The 23276-nt window shown below is 33.1% G+C and overlaps 3 protein-coding genes across 4 annotated transcripts; 1 reads left to right on the forward strand and 2 right to left on the reverse strand.

Moving 5' to 3' along the window:
- LOC133669209 (uncharacterized) lies at nucleotides 1–550 on the reverse strand. Its single transcript, XM_062089264.1, has one exon. The coding sequence runs from the start codon at nucleotides 333–335 to the stop codon at nucleotides 81–83; it is 255 nt and encodes an 84-aa protein (XP_061945248.1). The 5' UTR covers nucleotides 336–550; the 3' UTR covers nucleotides 1–80.
- Nucleotides 551–9689: 9139 nt separating this feature from the next.
- On the forward strand, nucleotides 9690–13627 carry LOC133669312 (protein THYLAKOID FORMATION1, chloroplastic). Of its 2 annotated transcripts, none has more exons than XM_062089404.1 (5): nucleotides 9690–10104; nucleotides 10643–10760; nucleotides 11681–11894; nucleotides 12662–12777; nucleotides 13241–13627. In XM_062089404.1, exons 1-5 carry the CDS (start codon nucleotides 9903–9905, stop codon nucleotides 13332–13334), a joined length of 744 nt encoding a protein of 247 aa, XP_061945388.1. In that variant the 5' UTR covers nucleotides 9690–9902; the 3' UTR covers nucleotides 13335–13627. The 2 variants fall into 2 exon arrangements, with proteins under 2 accessions (XP_061945388.1, XP_061945387.1); XM_062089403.1 differs by having other exon boundaries at nucleotides 9694–10104; nucleotides 10643–10913.
- Nucleotides 13628–15436: 1809 nt separating this feature from the next.
- LOC133669311 (diacylglycerol kinase 5-like) lies at nucleotides 15437–23006 on the reverse strand. The gene is made up of 12 exons (XM_062089402.1): nucleotides 22618–23006; nucleotides 22422–22541; nucleotides 22066–22194; nucleotides 21837–21922; nucleotides 21454–21577; nucleotides 20673–20721; nucleotides 17443–17525; nucleotides 17067–17134; nucleotides 16703–16777; nucleotides 16439–16526; nucleotides 16192–16308; nucleotides 15437–15928 (listed from the first exon to the last, which is right to left on the reverse strand). Exons 1-12 carry the CDS (start codon nucleotides 22834–22836, stop codon nucleotides 15605–15607), a joined length of 1482 nt encoding a protein of 493 aa, XP_061945386.1. The 5' UTR covers nucleotides 22837–23006; the 3' UTR covers nucleotides 15437–15604.
- Nucleotides 23007–23276: the final 270 nt, after the last annotated feature.

The following is a 23276-nucleotide window of genomic DNA, read 5'->3' on the forward strand; positions in this document are numbered from 1 at the left end:
CATATCTCAACCACAAGAGACACACAACAAAAACAAACACTTTATAGGCTTGAGCTTCTCACGTCGAACTTCTTAATTCATTAATACGGACCCCAGCAACCCAAGTACATGGCTTTCCTCAAATACTCCTCGGATTGGCTTGATTTCCTCAATTTGCTTGAAGCCATAGAAGAAGAAAGCTTCTTGGCCTGAGGTGTTGACCTCATGTTATTCTTGGCATGTTGGTGTAATGATCTTACGGTGTAGGTCCATCTGCAAAAGCCCTGGTCCTTCAATGCCTTTACAGCACCAATGCTAAGTACTGTCACAATCCAAGCCTTTCTTGATGTGCTCATATTTTCTTCTTTAAACCTGAAAATCTCCTCTTTCTTTTAGGTAGATGGCTGTATGTAGTAGGAATAATGGATTGCAATGGGGTTTTATTTATAGAGGGTGACGGTACGTAGTGAGTAGTGAAAGTGAGTAGTGGAAACCAGAAACCATCAGCCATAGCTAGAAGGCAGTGGCTTCGGCCCCAGGTAAAGCAAAAGGTTAGTATCATGTTTTGGCATAATGACTTTCTTGACCATGCACAACCATTTGACAAGCCAATTATACAAGGAGAAATATGGGTTTTGGTCACACTTTGATGGTGAAATTGGACAGAATAATGCAGCCATTAGAGTAAAGCAAGTAATAATGGATACACCCTTTTCCTCTAAACTGCCTGCTACTCTATTATATAATAGATGAGGCAAAAATGGGAATAACAGGTGGCACACTCTGGTCACGCATGTGTGGTTTAAATTCTATATTATTTATTTTAGCAGTTTTTTTAAAAAATATTTTTCATTTATAAATACATTGAAATAATATTTTTTTTTTATAAATTTATTACTAACATCAGTATATTAAAATGATATGAAAATACTAAAAAAATTAATTTGAACTAAATAAAAAAATATGTTTTATAAAAACGTTTTTAAAACATAAAAATAAATAATTAGATTTTAAAGATGTATTTGGAAGTACGGTCAAACGGCATTTCTAAAAAAAAATTATAATTTTATTCAGAAACAAAAATTTTGAATAAAAACTAGATTTTGGGGTCAAGGGAATCGGGCCCCGGCAAAACAATTTAATGGTACTAAATAAAACAATATCTAAATATATTCTTATATATTTGTAATTAATCAACTTTTAAGAAAATTACACCTGATTGTTAGAAAAATATTCTTTAAAAAAGGCCAAGTGTCCTAGATGGGCTATTGCACCTGGCTCATAAAATAAAAACACTAGGCAGCCAAGCCCGCACCCTGGCTTTTTTGTTGGTTGGTTGTTGCCTTGGTTTTTTTAAATACAAAAATAATTAAACAACATGTTATTTTGAAGCTCAAAACCCACCACTAGCGAGGTGATTAAAAAATTCAAGATTGGTGATTTTGTCTAAAAATATATTTTTAATTTATTATCATATAAAAACACCTAACAAATACTCTAATAAACTTAAAATAATAATCTCTTAGCTCAAAACACCTCAAAATTAATTTTAAAATAAATCAAGTTGAAAAAAAAAAACTATATCAATCCCCCATCTAACATTTCTGGTAAGATAAAAAGCAAAAAGAAACACCTAGAGACGCCAAGAAGTCAAATAATTCTAAGGACGATGCTAATATCCTTCGAATTAACAAACAAAAAAACCAATCTAATAATTCAAAAAAATAAAAGAAAAAGGAATGGTATCCCAAGGTTCCCAACGTTAATTTCCATGATGCACAGGTTTTCTGTGGCCTCTTTAAGAAATCGCAGTAATGAGCTCATTAATTGCAATTTTCCTAATCTGAAAGATTTATTTAAATCGTGATTTTGCTTGGCTTACAAGAACTGCTTCTGTTGAAGAAACCCTTTTGCAAACACACCGTATTTTGGCAAGTAGCAGAACCAAATCGCTTAATTTTTGCATCGGGCCAAACGTTTAGGTCATTAATCACAGGGTTTAGTCCTGACGTTTATAGGCCAACAAACATGAGTCTTAAGGTGCTTAAGCAGGAATTGTTTTAGAGCAGTTCAAGGCCTAGAAGACCAGAATTCTAAAGGGATGATGATGCATCCTCAGGCAAAACCAAGATCAGAATCGGAAAGTTTCACTCAGTTTAGATGGGTTTCTGGTGCCCACTGAACCCAGGAAGAAGGCTGGTGCTGGTGAGAAGCGAAGGCTGAGGGAAGCTGAAAAGGCTGAGAATGTCATGCATCTCATTTCTTGTACTGGTTTTGGTTTTTGGATAAATGTGTACTGGTTTCGTTAATTTCTCGTATTTCACTGTACACGAATTAATATTCTGTTGTTTTTGAAATATTATTTAAATCTTATAGAATTTTGCTATATAAATCTTTAGTTTCATGGTATTTGTTTTTGTTATTTGTTTGTTTCGGTTGAATCCAACACCCTACACTATTCGATTACACGATCGAAGATGGTGCTTTCTCAATCTTCAAATTTCCAAAAACTTCAAAACCAGAGACCTATGGAAATCCCGAATTTTAATAATTAGTTTATTCCATGGTTCTGAAACGCTTGGTTGGCCTACAGGATGCTCCGACGGGTTTTATTTCAAATTGATTGGACATTGAATGTGCCAAACTTGGTTGATTTGATGAGCTGATTCATAATTTAGTTTATGTGGCTAAATTTGGATAAACCTGATTAAGTTAACTTCATAAAATATTTTTTTTTATTAAAATAATATTATTTTAAATGAAATAATTAATTTAAAATACCTTGATGACATGTAAATTGATCAGATTATCCCGTAATTTAATTGATTTTATTAAATTTAGGTGAACCTGATTGAGTAAACTCCAAGGAATTTAATAAAAAAACAAAAAAATAATGTTTTAAATAAAATAATTGATTTAGATTGACTAGGTGAGATTCAAATTGATCCTATAATCTAAAAAATCAAGTTTAGGATCACATTTGATAACTATAATTTTTCCAAGCTAACCTCTTTCCAAAAAATTTATGTTAGCATAGGTTTTTTTGCAAGTTTTGAATTTTCATTCGAGGATTCTAATTTCGTCGTATGATCAAGAGAAAATTAAATAAAGTACAAGACGTAGCTTTATATAATTATTGCGGATATTAGCTTAATTTAGTAGATAAATTCACTTATTTATTTATTTTGTTACAAGCGAGACTAGAAAGTACTGCGATCTTTCAGAGAGGGGAGAATTAGCTAGATGCTAGTCAAGATAACAGTTCTTTGATGAAGTCCCTTTCTCAAGTAATCTAAAAAATGAATATTGCTTTCAATTGGTTGAGTACCTAATTTAATGGAAGTCTGTCCCCTGATGCTTTGCCTAACAATGAGCCTTCTAGTAAATTGCAAAACACAAGATTAATTATCTATGCATTCAGACATGTTGCGAAGTCTTCAGAGTTACAGTGCTTCTGTGTCCATTTGTCCTTAGTATTATCCAATAGATGAAAAGTCTATTTTGTGTGATGCATGATGGTTTGAATAGATGAAAAGTCTATTTGTGTGATGCATGATGGTTTGATGCCTGTCTTTACTAGCTAGAGATAATATCTCCTTGAACCTTACTGTTATATATCTTGAAATTGTTGATTTTGATTGATGCTTTGATCAATAGATCATGTTGTGTTACTGGTCAGCATATTCCTCTCCTAGTTCTATGGCCTCCCCATCACCATCAGGGTAAAGCATATCTTACAAGCAAGATAGTTTTGTCAAACATGTAGGTACCACATTGCATTAGCACCTTAATAGTTCCGATCCATGTTCTTTGCTTAAACACATGATCATTGCTACCATTTACCTCTTAGTAATTCCCATCGTGATAATTTCTTATCTGGTTCGATAGATTATATACACATGATCTTGAAGGAACAAGGAACAGAAAAAAAAGATAGTCATAGATGTTAACTTCAGAAATACTACATGTACATTACAGGCTCTGTGTACATAAGCTTCTAAGCAACATCTCGGCCAGCTTTCGCAAATCGGATTGCACATCAGTTAGGAGTTAGGACCCCAGCAGCTCAAGTACATCACAGTCCTCAGTGACTCCTCTGCCTGTTTAAGCTTGTTATCTTCACTGTTTTTACCAGATTTATTGAGATCATTAAAACTGAAATTACCTGAAAAGCTTATCGTTTGCTTAGATGAAGCAGCCTCCTTGAGGTCAGTTTTAGGAGCTTTGTCTTTAACACTTTGCATCCTTTGGGAACCAGCTGGATGAAACTCTTCCTTGCTGATGGATCTCAAGCTCATAAATGCTTAATTTCCTTTGTGTGTGTGTGTAGGAAGTACTACTGTTTGTTTCAAGAACGTTAGAGAAGAGAGGAAGAGAGATGTAAATTCTACTCTATAAGAGTAGAGCAGAGCAGAGCTGGAGTGGAAGGATGTCAAGTAGCTGATCTAGTTATTGACTTGTGGGGGAACTTTGAGACTAGGGTTCAATATATATATAGACTTTATTTGTTTATGTAATGTGGTGTGTTCAGTGTTTTACATCACTTACAATTTTAAAGATATTTAGTTAAGTAACACACTACAGTTTTGCAGAAGTTTATTTAAAAGTATTTTTTCTTGGAATTACTTTGATTTTTTTAAAAAAAGCTATAATTTGCATATATGCTCAATTACTTCCAATATGGACTGGAGAAAAAAAATAGAAATGGGTTGAAGAAATCTTTCTTCTATCCATAAATTTCATGACATTGAAAGAGTAAATGAATCTTTTCTCTTACCATTTGTTTCTCGTGATATATAAATCTATTTTTTTTTATTATGTTTCTTTGTGTCTACAAGAATTCTTTACATGTATTAACCTAGTTCTTCCAGCATGAGCTGGAAGGAATTATTTTTTCTTAAATAATACAGGCCTAACTAGAACATTAATGGAGGTCCTATGTTGTTTCTTCTCTTTTGCATGAAAAATAGAGATGACAAGCTAATCTAAGTTCCTGACGCGAGACTTGAGACTCATCACATCCACACATACCTTAAGGGATTCTATTACTCCATCTATCATCTTCATGATCATACCAGTCTGTCGCACTTGATTTAGAATCTAAATTACTGGGTTATTGAATCAATTTGATAATTTGATGGTTTTCCTTCAACTCAGATTAATTATTTTATCAAAAACAATATTATTTGAACTTTTTTTTATAAAAAATTCCTTACAGTTAACCCGGCTAAATCTCCTCGGGTTAAATTATAAAGTCACCAAGATTTAGCTAATTCAATGTTCAACATAAAATTCAACTTAGATCATCTAATCAACATGCTTAATCAAGTCAAGTTTAATAACTATTCTGTCGATGTAATTTTATCAAATCAAGGCATATGTACTTGATGTGTCTCGGGTCTCCACCATTACAATTTTTTTAGTGAAAGATTCTAAATCTATCACAGCATTGGAGAATCTGTCCAACTAAAACTTCATTTTGCTGTACAGGAATAGCATTTTATATGCTTGTAGCTAGCTAGATTCCTTGGAAAACATGACTCGACATCAAATTTGTTTCTTTATCCATCTTAAGATCTTTCCTTGCTATTCCAAGCTTCTTTTGGTGTATCTTTTTGTCCCTTGAACTGTAGATCACTGAAAGTTTTTTCTCTCTCTAGCTTTATAGTTAGAAAACAGTCCGTCAAGATTGTTGCTGATTATTAAAAGATATCAAGCACGTTACTTCCACTGTCATTGGAGCAGAAGGCATATAACCACGTGAATCAATGGATAGCATGGAGATGGATACATGAAAAGTCAGTTGGATAAGATCGACACATAATCGTGGAGAAGCTAGCCATGGCTCTAAGTTGCAACTTGCTTCCTTCCTTACTTCTTGTTTTCTGTTTCAGTGAATTCTATAAATTAACCAGGTTGTTGGTTGAGTGCTGGAGCACGTATTTCAGCCACAAGGTCATGAAGAAAAGTTCATAAACAAGTTTTCTGAGAATATATATTTTCATGGATTCTTTAAATTATAGTGTTAAAACTGAATTCTACATGATAGATTAACCTGGAAAATCTATAATTTATAGTTTGATTAAAACCGAGTTTTAAATTGAGTTAAAATAAATATTAACCTAGTAAAACCTAATTCACCTCATGAAACTCGCTCAATCCCAATCAAGTGAATATCATGACCAAGACAAAAATGACCAAGACCCTTTGATGGGACGGTTCCCAAACTGGGTCTGATATTTATACTTGAAACATGACTGTAATGATTTGCTTTCAAGAAATATATATTTTTTGCGATAAAAACAAACCTTCATGTGCCCAAGTTGATTCTAAAATATTATCTAATTAATCTAAACAAAAAGGACAATATGTATATCTTGACCAAGTCAATTTTCATTTTTCTTTTTGTAATTGTCATTTTGCCAATTAAATCCCTTCTCATTTCAATTATTTGATGAAATTAGTTTGCCTTTCTCTGGTATCTAAATACAAATAAAAGTGTATGCGTCAAAACAGCAAAGCAATGGTACACTAGAAGACACTGAAAATCGCCTTCATGGAAGCTGTAACTTAAGCAATACGCATTTATTTTTGGACAAAGTCGACCCATGTAGATGTAGTTCCTCCCAAAATGCATCTACTCAAAGAAAATGGCATCCAAGTACCTCTCAGTTCCAGCATTATATTTCTACTATTACAGTGAGAAAGGACTCCTGAGAAGAAAGGCTGTTTCTCTCTCAGACAGCGGTTCCATGTTCACGTACATCCTAATTGAGTTCGACCTAGCTAAGACATCAGCTGAACCAGTGTAAAGAGACGAGTGCTCGTGTCATTAATATTTTATGTTAAAAATTATAAAAATAAACAAATAAACCTAGCCTCAAAGCTTATATATAATGGTTGTCAAACCCATATTCACTTGAATTTAGTACGATAGCCCATGAGCAGTGGGTCTCATAGCTTATTAAACTCATGTCTACTTAGATTCAGCGTGCGTAGTTGAACTAATGGATGTTAGTCTGACAGTTTGCCATCTTTTTGTCTATTTAGGCTTAACGCATAACAGAACCCAATGATATTGGGTCTAACAGCTCACTAGATCCAATTTATTTGAACTCAATGCATAGCTAAACTCAAGGATGTTAGGTCTAGCAGCTCGCTAAACTCATGCCTGTTTGAGCTCTACACTTAGCTAAACCTAGGGATATTGGGTCTGGCAACTCGCTAGACCCACAACTGTTTGGGCTCTGCGCTTAGTTGAACCCAAGAATATTGAGTTTGGCAGCTCGTCAGACCTATGTCTATTTAGGCTTGGCATGTAGCGGAACCCAAAACATTGGGTTTGACAACTCACAAGACCCATGTCTGCTTAAGCTTAACGCATAGCTAAACCCAAGAAAATTAGGTATAGCATCTCGCTAGACCTATATATAATTGGACTCAGCACGTACATAAAACCTAGAGAAGTTGGGTCTGGCAAATTGTCAGACTTATATGTACTTGAAAGTAGCGCATAGCTAAAGCCATGGATATTGGGTCTAATAGCTCATTAAACTCATGTCTGTTTAGACTCAACATGTAATTGAACTCAAGGATATTAGGTCTATCAATTCACTATACTTATATTTACTTGGACTCAACGCGCAACTAAACCTAAAGATGTTTGGTATGATATCTTGTTATACCCATGTCTGCTTGGACTCAGTATTCAAATGAACCCTAAGGATAATTGGGCTTGAAAGCAAGCTAGACTCATGCTATTTAGATTTGATATTCTGTCAAGTTTAGGTATGTTTGATTATTGCCCTGTTTTTTTTCCTTTTAAATATAAACATAGGTTAAAAATTAAATTTCAAAAATATATTGACCTATTTTTCAGACTAGTTTACACATAATCACGGGTTAATTTCATTTTTAAATAATTTTAAAAATATCTTCTCTGCATCGGTTTGGTGTATTCTCAAACTAATAATTTTAAATGTTAAATTTAAAAAATAAAAATAGAAAACATACATTCTTAACCATCATAAATCGATTTCTGTTAGAACAAAGACTCTCCGTGGCACCAGGAAGCAGAGGGGGGCAACGAACAGGTGAGCACCTAAAAGACAAGAAAGGCTAGAAGCCCAAATATGCTAGAACACCCATTAGAGATAGTAAAGCCCAGTAATAATCATTTAGTTGACCCAATTTCAATTGGTAACTATGATAGCTGTTCATGGACCAAACTTGGGCCAACTTTTTGTTACATTTTGAATGGGTCCAGTCCCAAATACAAAAATTACTACAGACCCACCAACATAAAAATTGGATCCATGGATAGTTATGGACTAAATAGTGACTGCACTACACCGTGGGCCAGCCCAAATGTTTTTCAATGTAGGGAGAGAATATTAAGGAAATGCAAGCAAGTGTTCCTAAAAAAACCTAAAAGAAATTGAGACTTGGGTAAATGACTCGATTGTGTTTAATAAGTTCGACTAGTTTAAATAATATAAATAAAAAATGCAATAAAAATAAATAAAATGACAAAAAAAATTGACAACCTAAAAGAAATTTTTAAAAACTTGACTCGAGTCCATCAAGATTAACATGTTAAATCCGCGACTTGGTTGTGATATTGAAATAACCTAATTGAAAGTATACTAAATAAAATTATAAAGTTCAATTATCGAATAACTTGATGTTTAAGGGTAAAACTAAAAAAAAATAAAAAGACTCGAGTCAACTCAGGTTAACCTACTAACCTTTCGACCATGAACATAATATTGGAATAACCCCATATAAAGAAATTTGAAAAGAAAAAAAAATATGAATATCATTCTTTGATAAATCAAATGTTGAATGATAAAAATATAAAAAAATCAATTTAAAAAATAACCAGATTTAAGTCATGTTACCTTTCAAAACTCACGACGCTAGTCATGAGCTCGAGAATAATCCTATAAATAGTAAACCATAAAAAATAATAAAGAAAAATTTTAAATTATCAAAATATTAAAAGATAAAATTGAAAAAAAAAACATAATTAAAAAATATTCAAAATAAATGAAATAACAATTTAAAAAATGAATAATAAAACTTTTACAACTATGATAAATACCTAATAAATTAGCTTAAATTGCCATCTCTACAAGTATTGGGAGCACAACTTGAGAAGATGATTGTTTTTTTTTTAAATGTACTGAAATATTGAAAAGATGATTTTTTTTCAGATTTGTTTTTTATTTTTGACATCAACAATTCAAAAATATTATAAAATACTAAAAACATATCAATTTAATATTCTTTTTAAGCTAGAAATACTTTTAAGAAGTTCTTAAAAATATAAACAAAAAATATGTCAAACACCCCGATCTTTAAGTATATGTTTGATATTGAAGTTGAATATGCTTTTCATCGAAAATTGAAAAAAAAAATTTAATTAATATTTTTAGTGTTTTTTGATTATTTTGATATACAGATGTTAAAAATAAATTCTAAAAATAAAAAAATATTATTTTAATATATTTTAAAACAAATATTATTTTTTAAAAATAATTTATACTACACACCTTATTAATAAAAAATTCCTCAGTGGACTTCCTTGTTTCCAAGCAACCCATTGGTAAAAACCGCAAACACCCATACAACAACCCAAACAAATAATAACAGATTACGTGTCAAACTTCACTGGTTCCCTCTAAAAATCACAAATTTAGTCCTGTTTGTTTGTTTTCGTTTTTTGTTTTTTGTTTTTTTTTTAAAGATAAGCCTCTCTTTCAATTTCTAACCTCTCACTTTCTCTCCTTTTCTCTCAATCCAAACACAGCATTTAGAAAATGCAAATAATTTTCTTCTCTTCTTTCCCTATAACTTAATTTTCCCGGAAAAACACTCTCTCATTTTCTCTCTATTCAAACACGCATTTGTATCGATAAACAATGACTGCCATTACTAGCCTATCGTTCTCTGCTGTAAACCAATCTTCTAGTGAGCGAAACACTTTCGTGTCCTCTTTAGCGTCGCGTAATTTAAGTTTTGAAGGTTTTCGAATTCGGTCGGTTTTTTCGTGTCACTATGTTGGCGTTAAAGCTTCGAATTCGACTTCTCGTACGGCTATTCATTGCATGTCCACTTCCACTGGTAAAAAACAATAGTCTTTGTTGATTTTTTTTTTTTATTGTTTTTCTGTTTTGTGTTTGGTTGCTGAGAAAGTGGGATAAAATAGAAATAAAAGTTGTAGAAAGTTAGTGTAGTTAGGAGGTGAAGCTTTTAGTATTCAATTGTTTGATTATAGATTCATTTTTTTCACATTCATGAGGAATTAGCGGGATTTATTCATTTATTTTTATGAATTGTTTGTGTGAAAATTTCTGTTTAATAGTTGAAAAGAACTAATTTTGTGATTGATTCAGTAACAAAATGAAGTAGATATATTTTAGTATTTTGTTTGAACTATTAATGCTTCACTTAGTGGGTATTGGAAACTTAGACTTGAAATTTATATGTATGTTTTTAATGCTTAATTGTAGTTTCTGAGAATTTGTGGTCGAAGATTTTATTTTTCCTTGTCATTATTGTGTTTATGGTTTTAATTCTGCAATTTTTAGGTTTGTTGATGTAGCGTATGATAGTGTGTGGATTTGTTGGTAATGGTTTGTTTGGTTTATTGGGTTTTCAGATGTACCACCAACGGTATCCGAGACAAAGTCCAATTTCTTAAAGGCGTATAAGAGACCGATCCCGAGTATCTATAATACTGTTTTGCAGGAGTTGATAGTACAACAACATTTGATGAGGTATAAGAAGACTTACCTTTATGATCCCGTGTTTGGTCTTGGTCTTGTTACTGTGTATGATCAACTCATGGAAGGGTATCCGAGTGACGAGGATCGAGAGGCCATTTTTCAGGCTTACATTAAAGCATTGAAGGAGGACCCGGAGCAATACAGGCTTGTTTTCTGAGTTTTTCTTTGGTTTTGTTGCTGGAAGTCTTTTTGTTTATTTCAATTCCCCAATTTAAGTTTAGTTTTCAAACAGGAATTAGTGTAAATAATGATTGTTACTGATTTATAAGAGTATATCTTTTATCAAGCTTATTGCATCTGAATGATAATTTTTTATATTAGAAACTATTGCATGAGAAATAAGAAAACATTTGTTATTGTTGATTATTGGCATTTGTTTTCTGAAGACCACAAATCACTTTAAAATTCTGTTTATTTAAATGGAGAGACTTAAATAATTGCTGGATGTTTGCAAGAATAAGGCTTAGGTGGTTCTCATGGATGGTTTCAAAGAAACATGAGAAAAAAAATCCTTATTCTATGCATAATTTACTTTTTTTTATCAACATTGTTACCTTTATATATAGATCATTTGAGTTTTTTTAACCAATTGAAATGAAAAGAAATACAGGCAACACATTAAGATAGATAAATGACAAACGTAGCAGAAACTGAAACTTTTGAAAAGCTTAGCCAGATCATTTGAAAAATTGGAGATGCCTGGTGCTTTTAAGATGTTCATATATTGGTGGTCAAATTTTTTCTCTTTTATCCCTTTGTTACTCTGCATAACAGGAAACTGAAAGAATATAATTGTAACATCACATAGATCATTAATAGTTTCATTGAACAGAGTCTAAAAATTACCTTTCTATTTGACCTGACTTGAATCACCATTTGGGTTGAATAGCTCTGTATGTTTTGGTCTGCAGAATTGATGCTAAAAAGCTGGAAGAATGGGCTCGGGCTCAGACTCATAGTTCATTGGTTGACTTTTCATCTAAGGAAGGAGAAATTGAGGGGATATTAAAGGGCATTGCAGAAAGAGCTGCGAGTGGGAATTTCAGCTACAGCCGTTTCTTTGCTGTTGGGTTATTTCGTCTTCTTGAGCTATCAAATGCAAGTGAACCAACAGTACTAGAAAAGGTTGGTTGTTACATTCCTTCTCTATTGCAATCTATGTAATATAGTCCTCTACTATTCTATTTAAAGTTTTAGTTTTCTAGTGATTTTCATTGTTTTGGATGTTGTTTTTAGTTCATCAAATCCATAAATTCTTCAGTTCCCAAAATTTGCTTCAATTTATAGTTGCATGTGTATAAATTTAGCCCATTTTACCCTCAAATCCAAGATCCAAATTTCCAGTATAGTATCTAGTTGTGTCAAGAAGTTTGGAGAATATGGATTTATATGAGACCTTCTTCTTGCAGATTGTGAAGATATTATGTGATACATTTTTAAAATTGTGTATTTGGGACATTTTATGACTTTAAATCCTTTCAGCTTCTGCCTGACAAAATGAATACGAAGCAAAAAAAAAAAAAAAAAGAAGCTTCAGGAACTGAAAGTTCTAATGGTGAATATATCCAAGTAATAAATTCATTGGCATCCTAAGGTTAATTTTTCCTTCCATGAGCTCAAGAGCTTCATATGCTTTCTTATTGCATATATGTGAGAACCATGACTTCTTACTTGAGAAAGTGTTGTTTTCAATTGGAGATTCAGTTCCTTGAACAAGATATGATGGATGTAGTATTTCAATTAACAGAGATTTCGGACTTGAATTTTCCAATTTTAATTTCAAGTGGTTGGATTTCTAATTTGGCTAACTTCAACTCCTTAATGAACTTTGTTATGAAATAAAGATTTTTGCTTGATAGTTTGACATTTACCTTTTAATTTCCATGCAACAGCTTTGTTCGGCACTAAACATCAATAAAAGAAGTGTGGATCGGGACCTTGATGTATATCGAGGCCTTCTTTCTAAATTGGTTCAAGCGAAAGAGTTACTGAAGGAGTATGTAGATAGGTAAAGATATACATCCTTTCTACATACAATTTCTTTTACATAAAAATGATGGTATGTGATATTATTTTATTCCACTGGTGATTATTACATTATCCATAAACAATAACATAATTGTGCATCAGCCTGGACTGCTTCTCTTAGCTGCAAGTGTGCACCCTCTTAAAATGGGAGTATGTGAAAATAACACGTACAGAACTTCTTGCGAGTCGGAAACTGTAATCTGGAGAAAATTTGTATTCATCAAACTTAAACAGTAAATGTTTAATCAAAGTACATTGTTATATAATACGAACAATCTAGTTGTGAACTTGCTATGATATCTATGTTGAGCCATGTAAATTGTTCATCAAATGCCCATAACGTCTAAAACTGATTCCTCCCAAGATATGTTCTAGCATTCTTCTTCTTTTGTTTGTCCCATCTTGCATGTGGTTCTGTTTTCTAAGATGCTTTTGGCTTTCAGGGAAAAGAAGAAACAAGAAGAACGTGCAGAATCACAGAAGGCTAATGAGATTGTAGCAAAATGTTTGGGAGATCCCCAAGTTGTAGGACAGTAGTTCAGTCAACACAGCATCGCTCACCACACAGATCAAATTATATGAAAGCTTGAACATCGTCACTCCTTTATTTTAAGGTACACTTGAAAGACTTCTCTGTTTCAGCAAATCATATGTCAGCTTGTGGATTTACAGTATGATGATCAGGATACATTCCCTCTTTGTTCCACATGTTTATATATTTGTTTCCTTTATTTCAAACAATTTTCTTTCTTATTTCTGTACCACAAATGTATCCTGTTATTAAACACCCAGTTGCAAATATATCTTTGTGCTCATCACTATTAAACTTCCCTTTTGTGTTAACCGTGTTTGACCACGAATCTAATCAATAAACTTGATGAGCAATGTCATACAAAGAAATCATAGAAAATTTTCATTTAAACTGGTGATAAGCATGTATTGTGCGCATACTACAGAAATGAAATATTAATTTATTCAACTGGTGATAAGCACAGGCTACAGAAACAAAAACATAATTGTGCATCAGCCTGAACTGCATCTGTTAGCTGCAAGTATGCATCCTCTTAAAATGGGAGTATCTGAAAATAACATGTACTGAACCTGTGAATCATTTTCAAAATTTGATTTGCTACAGGAGAATGAACTTTTACTATTGTTAATTGTTGAAAGACATTTTGGTAACTAAAATTTTAGTCAGCTACAAATTTGCACATACAATTGGAACCCAAACCCCCCTAGGGAATTGACCCTGATAAGGAGAGTAAGCAAATAAAAACAGAAAGATATTTTAGGATAATATTTAGTGAGCAGATGGGACAAAGCTGTCTTAGTGAGAAAGTGGGACAGAAGTCAGGTCATGTCACCATGAACCAAATATAATTGTACTTGAGATATTGATTGAAAGTATCAGCTTCCCTAAATTTTCTCCACTCCACAAGGTACAGGGACTTCCACATTACTATCTTTGTCCTTTGTGTCAATTATGATGGCTTAATCAAAGTCAATTGGTAGGAGTTGCTTCCGGGGTTCTTAATGATCATGATGTAGGTATGTAGGGAAATTAATGCAGAGTATTTACTTTATTATAATGGAAAATTTTACGGATACAAATAGGATATGATGCATTGATTTCATAAATCACTATAGTAAGTGATAGTCCAGTAAATCTTTTGCATAAGCAAGAAAGATGAACTCTTGACCAGTGTTCATTGTTTCATAAATCATTATATATTTTTTTTAATTTGGAGGTAAAGTGATCATATTGAGGAGTCAATTATAAATTAGTCCCTCTAGTTTCAAGAAATGAATTAATTAGTCTTTGTTGTTTCAAAAACTATTTTTTTAGTTCTTTGACTGGTGTTGACCAAGCTTGATTTAATTTTATTTTATTTTAAAAAAGACCCCCCCCCCCCCCCCCCAAGTCAATCTTATGAACTTATCTGGTTTGATTCTCTAACCAAACATAATTGATAGAGATTGGAATAAAAGAGAATTGAAAAATCTACCTTAGAGGGTGAAGAGTCTGGGTTTTGAGGGCAAGAGAAGCAGCCAATCTCCTCCAATTTTCTTTTCGCCTTAGCCAACTTATTCTCCATCTTCATTACAGCTCATACACTTCTTGCCTACACTTACCTAACCTTAGAAAGACTGGAATCACCACTGAAAACCACAAAATCTTCAAAATTAACCACAATTTGCTCAAACAAACAAGACCCAAATCAAACCCAATGAGAAAAGGAAGCTCAATTGCTGGAAGACATTCCATGAACCCTTCAACCGAAATTTTTATATGAAGGGAAGAGACAGCTGCTGCCATGTGAATTCCAATCACAATTGACTCAAATTCGTTTTTGGTTTTCGTATTTTGATTGTACTTGATGGAACAATAACCAAGTTGCAAGCAAGAGGGAAAAAAAAACTAAATAAAACGCTGTGAGGACGATTATGGTGTTACAGTATAAATCTTTAAAAATAAAATGAAGTCCGATGGTTGTAAAATAATAAAAATAAAGCGCATTTTGTATGAAATAAGCTTTAAGGTTAAGGGTAGATTATAACCATAACACCTGCAAAGACCTGTTTCACCAACAGTAATTTTTGGCAAGGTACCAAGCAATCCTAAAATAAAATTGCAAGAGTTTTAAACCACCAGTTTTATTATCAATTGGTAAATGGATAAATTTACAATCAATTTCAGTAACAATATGGATGAAAAATGATATAAATGAAACTCCAAAACCATGAGAGAATCAACCCAATAAAACATGTAAGCAAATCACAGAGAATAAAAATGAATATTTAAAGGTTTAACTGAGATGAGAAATGTCAACTTCATCTGGGATCCTGAATGTATCAGCTGCGCCAAATTTCCTAAACTCTTCGGCTAGTACCGAGTCCTCCTCGTCACTGTCTTTGTCTGCATCATGACAGGATGGCGATAAAGGATCGTTGACACTTTTAGACCTGCAATCATCGGTGGCAAGCATGTTGACTTGGCCAAGATGAGAGATTTCTACCAACACAGTATTATCATCATCGGATGGTAGCGGTTGCTTCCAGGGTTCCCCGTCAATTCTCATGAATGTGTGGTCAGCGCCACCTTTGTGAAACTCGAAGCGGATTCTGTGTGCCTAGTGCCAAAACCAAATGAATGTCGAGTTTAGAAGATTAATCTACATATTATGTAATGCCATTTTTATGAGACATTTTGATTTATTGTATGAACCTAGAAATCACAGCACGCATTTCCATCTTAGGTCACTGATTGATTCCTTTATATCCATGAATAAGTAATCGATCTTGGTTTCCTCTTCGTGAATGAATTTTTGATATCCATAAAGAAAGCGCCATTTAAAATCAGGGAAGAATTTCAGTTACAGTTTTATTTTTTCACCTGTGCAAGACGAGTTCCATGTCCATTTGGAGCAAGCAAAACAAGCCCATGCCAAGCGTCTCTAAAACCAACAACCTCGATAAGTCCATCATCAACAAAAGGTGGAGTCAAGCCTCTCTGAAACGAATATAAGAGGCCAATTTATCATATTTTCCTCAGTAAAATAAACGTTCATGAGATTAAATTATTTAGTTTCCGTCAAAACTAAAATTTAAAGTAGATAAGAAAGTGAACAGATAAAACTGACGTCATGTCGTTTGTTGCTATTTGGTGTCCCCCATGGGTTTAGTCCACCAGAAAAGCTGGGCAAGTTAAGGCATACAATTGACCTAATGCTGTTCGTAGAAAAAACAGAGGAGGGGATGTCAATAGACAAAACATTTTATAGTTTTTTCTAAGCAATATTTAGTTTCAGTGGAAACTTAGAAGCGTTTAACATTTCTTCAAAGTTAGCAGTCATGGAAAAGTGATGCACGATCCATAAAACTGAAGCACATAATCATTGAGTTACCTGTTAGGTACATGAAGCTTTTCCCATTGACCAGTCTTCTTCATGATCTTTACTGTAGCAAGGTGCGCTATGTTCCTGTAATGAAGAATCATCGCTATTACATAATTTGCTGAGGCATGCAGCATTTATCATAACATGATTGGCTATAGGATTTGCCAGCGAGTCTCTAAACTCTCAGACAATGAAATATATTTGTCTCATTTATAGCTCTATCTCTTCTCAAAGGGATACCAGTTGAAATCCAAATATACAGCTCAGACAGTAATATTGCATGCATCCAGGTAACAGTTAAACAACAGAATTTATGCCCGTCTCTCTCTCTTTCTCTCTCTCGCTCTCTCTGTATTGCTTTTTATACACTAACCTTGAAGAAGGGTGATAAAGAGAAGCTAAAAACCATCCTTGTGTACAACCAAGCTTTGCATAAGTACTCTGTTTCAAAAGGGAGAAAATAAACAATAATTAAGAAAGCAGTATTTCACTTTGAGTTGACCATTTAGTATGTACAAAAGTAGGGACAAGTTATCAAACGAACAGTATTACATTCTTTAGCAGACCAATTATTGTCCTACCAACCAGACTCCTAATGGTAGACTTCGGAGAAGCCCCGTATTTTGGTGAAGAATAGAAGTTTGATCAAAATTTGATATCCTTTCTTCAACAGTTAAGTATAATTGAAAACCGTGATGTTTAATTCAATTTATTAAAATGCACTAGGAATATAGAAGACATTGCAGTACCTGATTAATCAACTGATTTTTGAATTTTTCAGGATGCAACTTCCGCTCAGAATGAAATGCATATGACACTTGGGCATCCATGCCTGTAAACAACAGAATACAAGTCGTGGTTATGTCAGAAAAACGTTTTGGGGTAAAATGTAAAATTTCTGAAATCCAAGTGTTCATGGCATGCTTCAAGAAAGAAGATTTTGAACTTTAAAAAGTTAAATTGACATTCTTTGTCATTTAAAACATATTTACAGTGTGGCATTTTGTAATGGAAGTTAGAAGATACAACAAAACAAAATAAATCCTCTCTATATAATTCACATTTACATCTTAATGCTTATAATCACATGCATATAGGGTAGATTTTAAAAAATTATAATCTGATTTTAAATATTGAACGTCTCCACTATCTCAGATGTTTTCAATGAATCGATGATTACATAAAAGAAACAAGAACTCAGATATTCTAAACCTCAAGAACAAACTCTATAAATAAGACACGGAGTTTATCTTGCAGTTCAAAAATACTAATAAATTGCACTATACTTTAGAGGCATCCATGACAGATGTCGCGGGGCATGTGCGGCGTTGAGTGATGGTAGGTCTGCCTCCTGGGAGGATGTATTGGAAATGGGTTTTAGATATAATCATAAATTTATGATTATAAAGTTGAAAAGCTCTCGCCTAGTATTTAATTATTAGGAAACATATGGTCTGTAAGAATCCAGATAAAGGACTGTTGTGTAAGGGAAGACGCATCGCCCTCCGTGCACCCTAGCTGAGGTAAGCTGCGTTATTGTTTAATTGTTTTTCTAAGTCAAGTTTCTATTCATTAGTCTCGTCTAAAATTCAAAGTAAATCTCTCTTCGTGAGGAAGTCTCTACTTTATCTGGTTAAAATCCTAACCGTTCTAAAGTCTAAATTTTAGTATCGCATTTATTTTACTCTTTGTATCTTTAATACCTGAGAGTATACTTTATAATATAATTTTATACCCTCAAATATTAAAGTCTACATAGAAATCCTAACACTTTAAACGTAAAGTAAACAAAATGATTAGTGAAAGATTGTTGATATTTTAACCAAACCCTAACAGATAATCATAAACTGATTATGATATCAATTTTACATTTTAAAACATGAGAGATGTAATTTTTTTTTTTATGAAAATATGTTTGGAAAATTTTTAGGATTCGACAGCATGAAAACAAAACATTTTTGTTTTTTTAAGAGAAAATTTATTTATTTATTTTTTCTGAATTTTTTAAATTTTTAATTTTTTTGGAAAAGTTTAGGAGAAAACCGAGTATTTTAATACCGGGTTTATATCTTACAATGTAAGTATACAACATGAAATTATTCAAAATGGTTGGAAAAACATGCGAGGGACCCACAAATATTTTTAAAATGCCCTTTGAAAAATTTAAATTTTTTTCTATTTTTTTAATAATATTATATTATTATTAATATATATTAGGTTGGGCTCGGCCCAACCATTTGAGCCAGACCTAACTGGGTTAGGTTGGGCTGACTGCAGGTGTGTGCTAGACCCAACCATGTGGACTAGACTGAAACGGGTCCAATCCAAACCTTTCCAACTGTTGCAGGACATGAATTAATTAATTCACGTCCTACATGCAAAACTAGGGTGGCGGGGGGAGGCAGACTGACACAGGAGAGATGGGAGCTATTTGGCGTGGAGATGGTTAGTGGTCATGCTGGGAGGTTCGGTGTGATGCTGGTGATGGCGGCGGAGAAAGTGGGAGAAAGCTAGCAGGGAGAGAATAGGGGGATGGCTGGTTCTTTTAGACTCTAGCTTCTGATTTATTTCTTCTCGGGGCATGTAATTCATCCTTATTTATAAGAAGCAGAAGGGATACTTAGTCTCTTTTAAAAACAAATCTTGACCCTTGATTTAGTTGAAAAAGATATCAACCGTTAGCTTAAAATGACCATCATGAACTGTCAAATTTGATAGTTAAAGGTTTCTTGAGTTGGCTTTTTTAGGCTTTCGCCACAACCACTGTAATGTCAATTGCTAAGAAAGAACCATACCAGGGTATGGTCAGTTGTTAGGCTATCATTTTCGTGCAAGTTTTATCAAATTTAATGGAGAGGCGAGGAATTAAATGTAAAAGTAACCCCCTAAGCAGTCTTTTCAGGTGAAAAAAAAAAAAAGGATGAATAATAGACAAAACAACAAGTCATCTGGTCTGTCTTTTTTTTTTAATTATTTGGTCAAAACGCGCTGTTTCATTTAAATGAAACAATATCGTTTTGACTTTTAGGGTTTTAATTCAAGCATTTTGCCAAAGTTCAATTTGGTCCTCCATCTTCTATTTTTTTTTCAATTGCAGCCTTAATTGACCCTAAACTTTTAATTTTATGCAACTTTATCCCTGAAAAACTTCAACATCAACCCTGAATTTCAGTGCCTTTTTCATTGTAGTCCTTGATTTCAGATTTATGCAAATTGATCCTCAATTGATCAATAAACTTTTGATTTTCTTTAATTTCACCTCTGATTTCAATCAATTGGATCCCCAAAGTTCGGCGCCTTTTTCAAAATGATCTTTGGCTGTTAATTTCTTTAATTTAACCTATAAGTGACCCTAAAACTTTGATTTTCTTACGATTTTACCCCTGATTGGAATCAATTGACTTTGTAAAAATTAAATTTGATCCTCTAAAATTCCAATTTTCTAAATTACGCTCAAATTAGACTTTCAAATTTAATTTTTCACCAATTAAGCCCCTAATAAAATTAATTTGACTCATTTAAAATATAATCAAGTCCTTGCACCTTATTAAATCTTTTAATTAGACCCAAATTAATTTTTAAACATAATTAAACTTTAATTTGGTACATGATTAAATCAAATTGATCTATTAAAAATCTAATTATATCCTTGGACTTGATTTTTATGCAGATTCGTTCAATAATAATTTAATTTGACCTTGAATCTGTATTATCTCTTCAATCTTGGGTACAACAAGGTACAATTAGGTTCTCAATTCCATAAAAAATTGCAGCTTGATTTTTCTACTTTTGCTAAAATACTAGTTTTCTTGCTATTATTATTTATTATTTATTTTTTTATTTTAAAAGAAAAAGGAGTAAAATTTTAGGAAATAACCCAAAAATGAATTATGACAACAGATATATCTTCTTTTAAGGTTTCAATTGGCCAATAAGAAAAATAAAAAGAATTATACTTGGTCCAAGATAGAAGTCTTACCCATACTAAAGTAGTTCCAGAATCCCCCACGAAATGTGGTATAACCTTCCTGTGAAGCAACCAAAACATTTTTGTAAGGCATGCATGATGCAACTTATATTCAAAGAAGTAGATATGTTAAAGTGGAGAACAGAACGATTCTAAGGTTTGTCCTCACTTTTCTTCACTAGAGATAGTACTCTCTTAGAAGTCAACGAATTTTGTTTTTCTCACTTGTAGAAAAATTGTACAAAAAAAAATTAATGACAATAAATAAAACACATTCTCAGTAGGAATCTTCAGATTTTATCAAAGGTTTTGCACTAAAGCTAAAGCAGAAAAAAGGCCACAGCATTTAGTTATTTATGATGCAGGCAAATATACACTATTGAATTTTAATTGGGTCTGGTTTAAATGGTACCGAAGAAATCCAATTGTCAGTCTACCGTAAATGCAATTTCATATGCAATATCCTTCTTCAAAGGAACTACCTTTGGTATCAGAGTAGGCACTTGATAGATATCAAAGGCTCCACCAGCACCAAGAAAACAAGTGAGGTTCTTTGAAAAAGTATATGTTATTTCCAGGCTCAAACGTAATATCGAAGAATTTTAATTTGAAAGAGTAGAAAAGTAGTGTTGGGGTTCAAATAGGCAATTACTACTGGATTTTGCACGGACATCAAATGCAGTTTCCTGATTATAAGCAAAATGATGACCAAGAAATGTTTTAGACAGTTCTTAAGAGCACTTTTCCAAAAAAAAAAAAAAAAAGTTCTTAAGCGCAATGTAGACTGCACTACCATGTTGAGCTCATCTGTTGGAGAAACGCGGTGAACTGCATGCAGAGAATGTGGTAGTTCAAGAGGTGCAATGGGATCACAGGAACCTTCTTTAGGAGCTCTCATCCTCATGAGAATATGCCAGCTGAATTTCAAACAAGAACATAGAAAAAGCAAATATGCAAGTCAAAATAAAATGAAGCAAGCAATGACGAACCAACATATAAATCAATCACCCCATGTTTGTTCAATCAGACACCAAACTTATGCCGCAGAAAGATATTTTCAAGAAATTAAATCCTAAGCGAATTATCCCCACAAGAACATTAATCCGAGTCATGTAACCAGACAAAGCTACGACTATGCATGCACATCCAAACACAAAGATAGTTATGCTAACTAACTTGTCTATTTTCATTTCCTTGGCATTCTTTACTTTCTTCATAAAAGCCATCACAGCCTGAACATCCGTTCCTGGATTCTTCTTTCCCTGCAAATACACTTCATATTACACTCCAGTTCTTCCAGATTGCTAATTCTAACATTACATCACTCAAACTACCATCAATTTCAGAAATCTCGAAACATTCAAATCACATCCTCCATTTCAAATTCATTGACATTATTTCTTACCCAACCAAACGCGAACGGAAGATTGTTTCCGGTCCCCAGGGGCATAGTAGCAATCGGCAGCGGATGCGATAATTTAAGATCGCAAACAACACCAAGAAGCCATCCAGCTGTTCCATCTCCACCAGCAACCTAACATTAATCCAAACAAAAACATTTCAACACACATAAATATAAAAATAAAACAATTAATCCCAACAAAAATATTTCAACACTCATAAATTTAAAAATAAAAAATAAAACAATTAATCCAAACAAAAATATTTCAACATATAAAAAAAAATAAAACAAACACAATTACATTCACATTCAGGAATCCAAACACCACCTAAAAAACTAAAATTAAAAAAAAAACTTACAATAATTCGCAATTTCTCTTGAATTTTAGCAGCAAATTCATCATTAGATTTCAATTTCTCCAAATTCAAATAAATCCTCCGCAACACCAAATCCGGCGCTTCCTTCCCCAAATCAAAAACCTAAAAGTCCATTAAAAACATAAAAAATTCACCGATTTGTCATCAGAGAAGAGAAACTCAAAAAAAAAAGCCTCACCTGATTTTCATTAAGAAGGGCAGAATAAGTCTTTAAAAGATCTGCACCAAGCTGACCACCACTTTTGGAATTGATAAAAACCAGGACCGGACACTGAGGCAGTTGAGGTGGAGGAGTGGAATCGGATTTCGAATCAGGAACCAAAATGTAATTAGGAATATAAAATTCCTTAAGGAAATCCGAATCTGAAACCGAATCCGTCGTCAATGTACCCTCCATCTAGCCGGGAAGAAAAGAAATGAAATTTGATTGAAAGAGGAATTCGATTCTGAGAATTTTGATTTAGTTGGAGAGAAAGAGAATTCAATTCTCTTATTATAGCAATACAGAGGGGCAGCAGTTGACTCGGTTTGTTTGTTTACTGAGAGGAATCCACGTTTGTGAATGTGAATCACGCTCGCTGTTATCTTTGTTTTCGCGCTAAGAAGGTGATGTCATTTCACTTGGGGTGGGGTCCATGCTGATGTGTTGTCCTACTTGGCATTTACGGCGGTTAGGTTCAAGAATCCAATGTTGTCGTGACGTGGATTTTTTTCCTTTTCTTTTCTTAAGAATATATCCCATAATTTTTTCTCTCGACTGATTTTAAGTGTATATTTTTTTTTTAATTTCTATCACATAAAGGCACCTGATTAAGTTAAAAAAAAAGAAATAAATTA

Source organism: Populus nigra, chromosome 12, assembly GCF_951802175.1.
Source record: "Populus nigra chromosome 12, ddPopNigr1.1, whole genome shotgun sequence".
Classification (NCBI taxonomy): domain Eukaryota; kingdom Viridiplantae; phylum Streptophyta; class Magnoliopsida; order Malpighiales; family Salicaceae; genus Populus; species Populus nigra.

Excerpts from the sequence above, each read along its gene's own strand:
- LOC133669209 (XM_062089264.1), bottom strand. The coding sequence starts at position 335 with ATGAGCACATCAAGAAAGGCTTGGATTGTGACAGTACTTAGCATTGGT.
- LOC133669312 (XM_062089403.1), top strand. The coding sequence starts at position 9,903 with ATGACTGCCATTACTAGCCTATCGTTCTCTGCTGTAAACCAATCTTCT. Across the intron at positions 10,105-10,642 it reads TTGCATGTCCACTTCCACTG|ATGTACCACCAACGGTATCC; the intron begins GTAAAAAACAAT and ends TTGGGTTTTCAG. Across the intron at positions 11,895-12,661 it reads AACCAACAGTACTAGAAAAG|CTTTGTTCGGCACTAAACAT; the intron begins GTTGGTTGTTAC and ends TCCATGCAACAG.
- LOC133669311 (XM_062089402.1), bottom strand. The coding sequence starts at position 22,836 with ATGGAGGGTACATTGACGACGGATTCGGTTTCAGATTCGGATTTCCTT. Across the intron at positions 22,542-22,617 it reads CCCTTCTTAATGAAAATCAG|GTTTTTGATTTGGGGAAGGA; the intron begins GTGAGGCTTTTT and ends ATGGACTTTTAG. Across the intron at positions 16,309-16,438 it reads ATAGCAACAAACGACATGAC|AGAGGCTTGACTCCACCTTT; the intron begins GTCAGTTTTATC and ends TATTCGTTTCAG.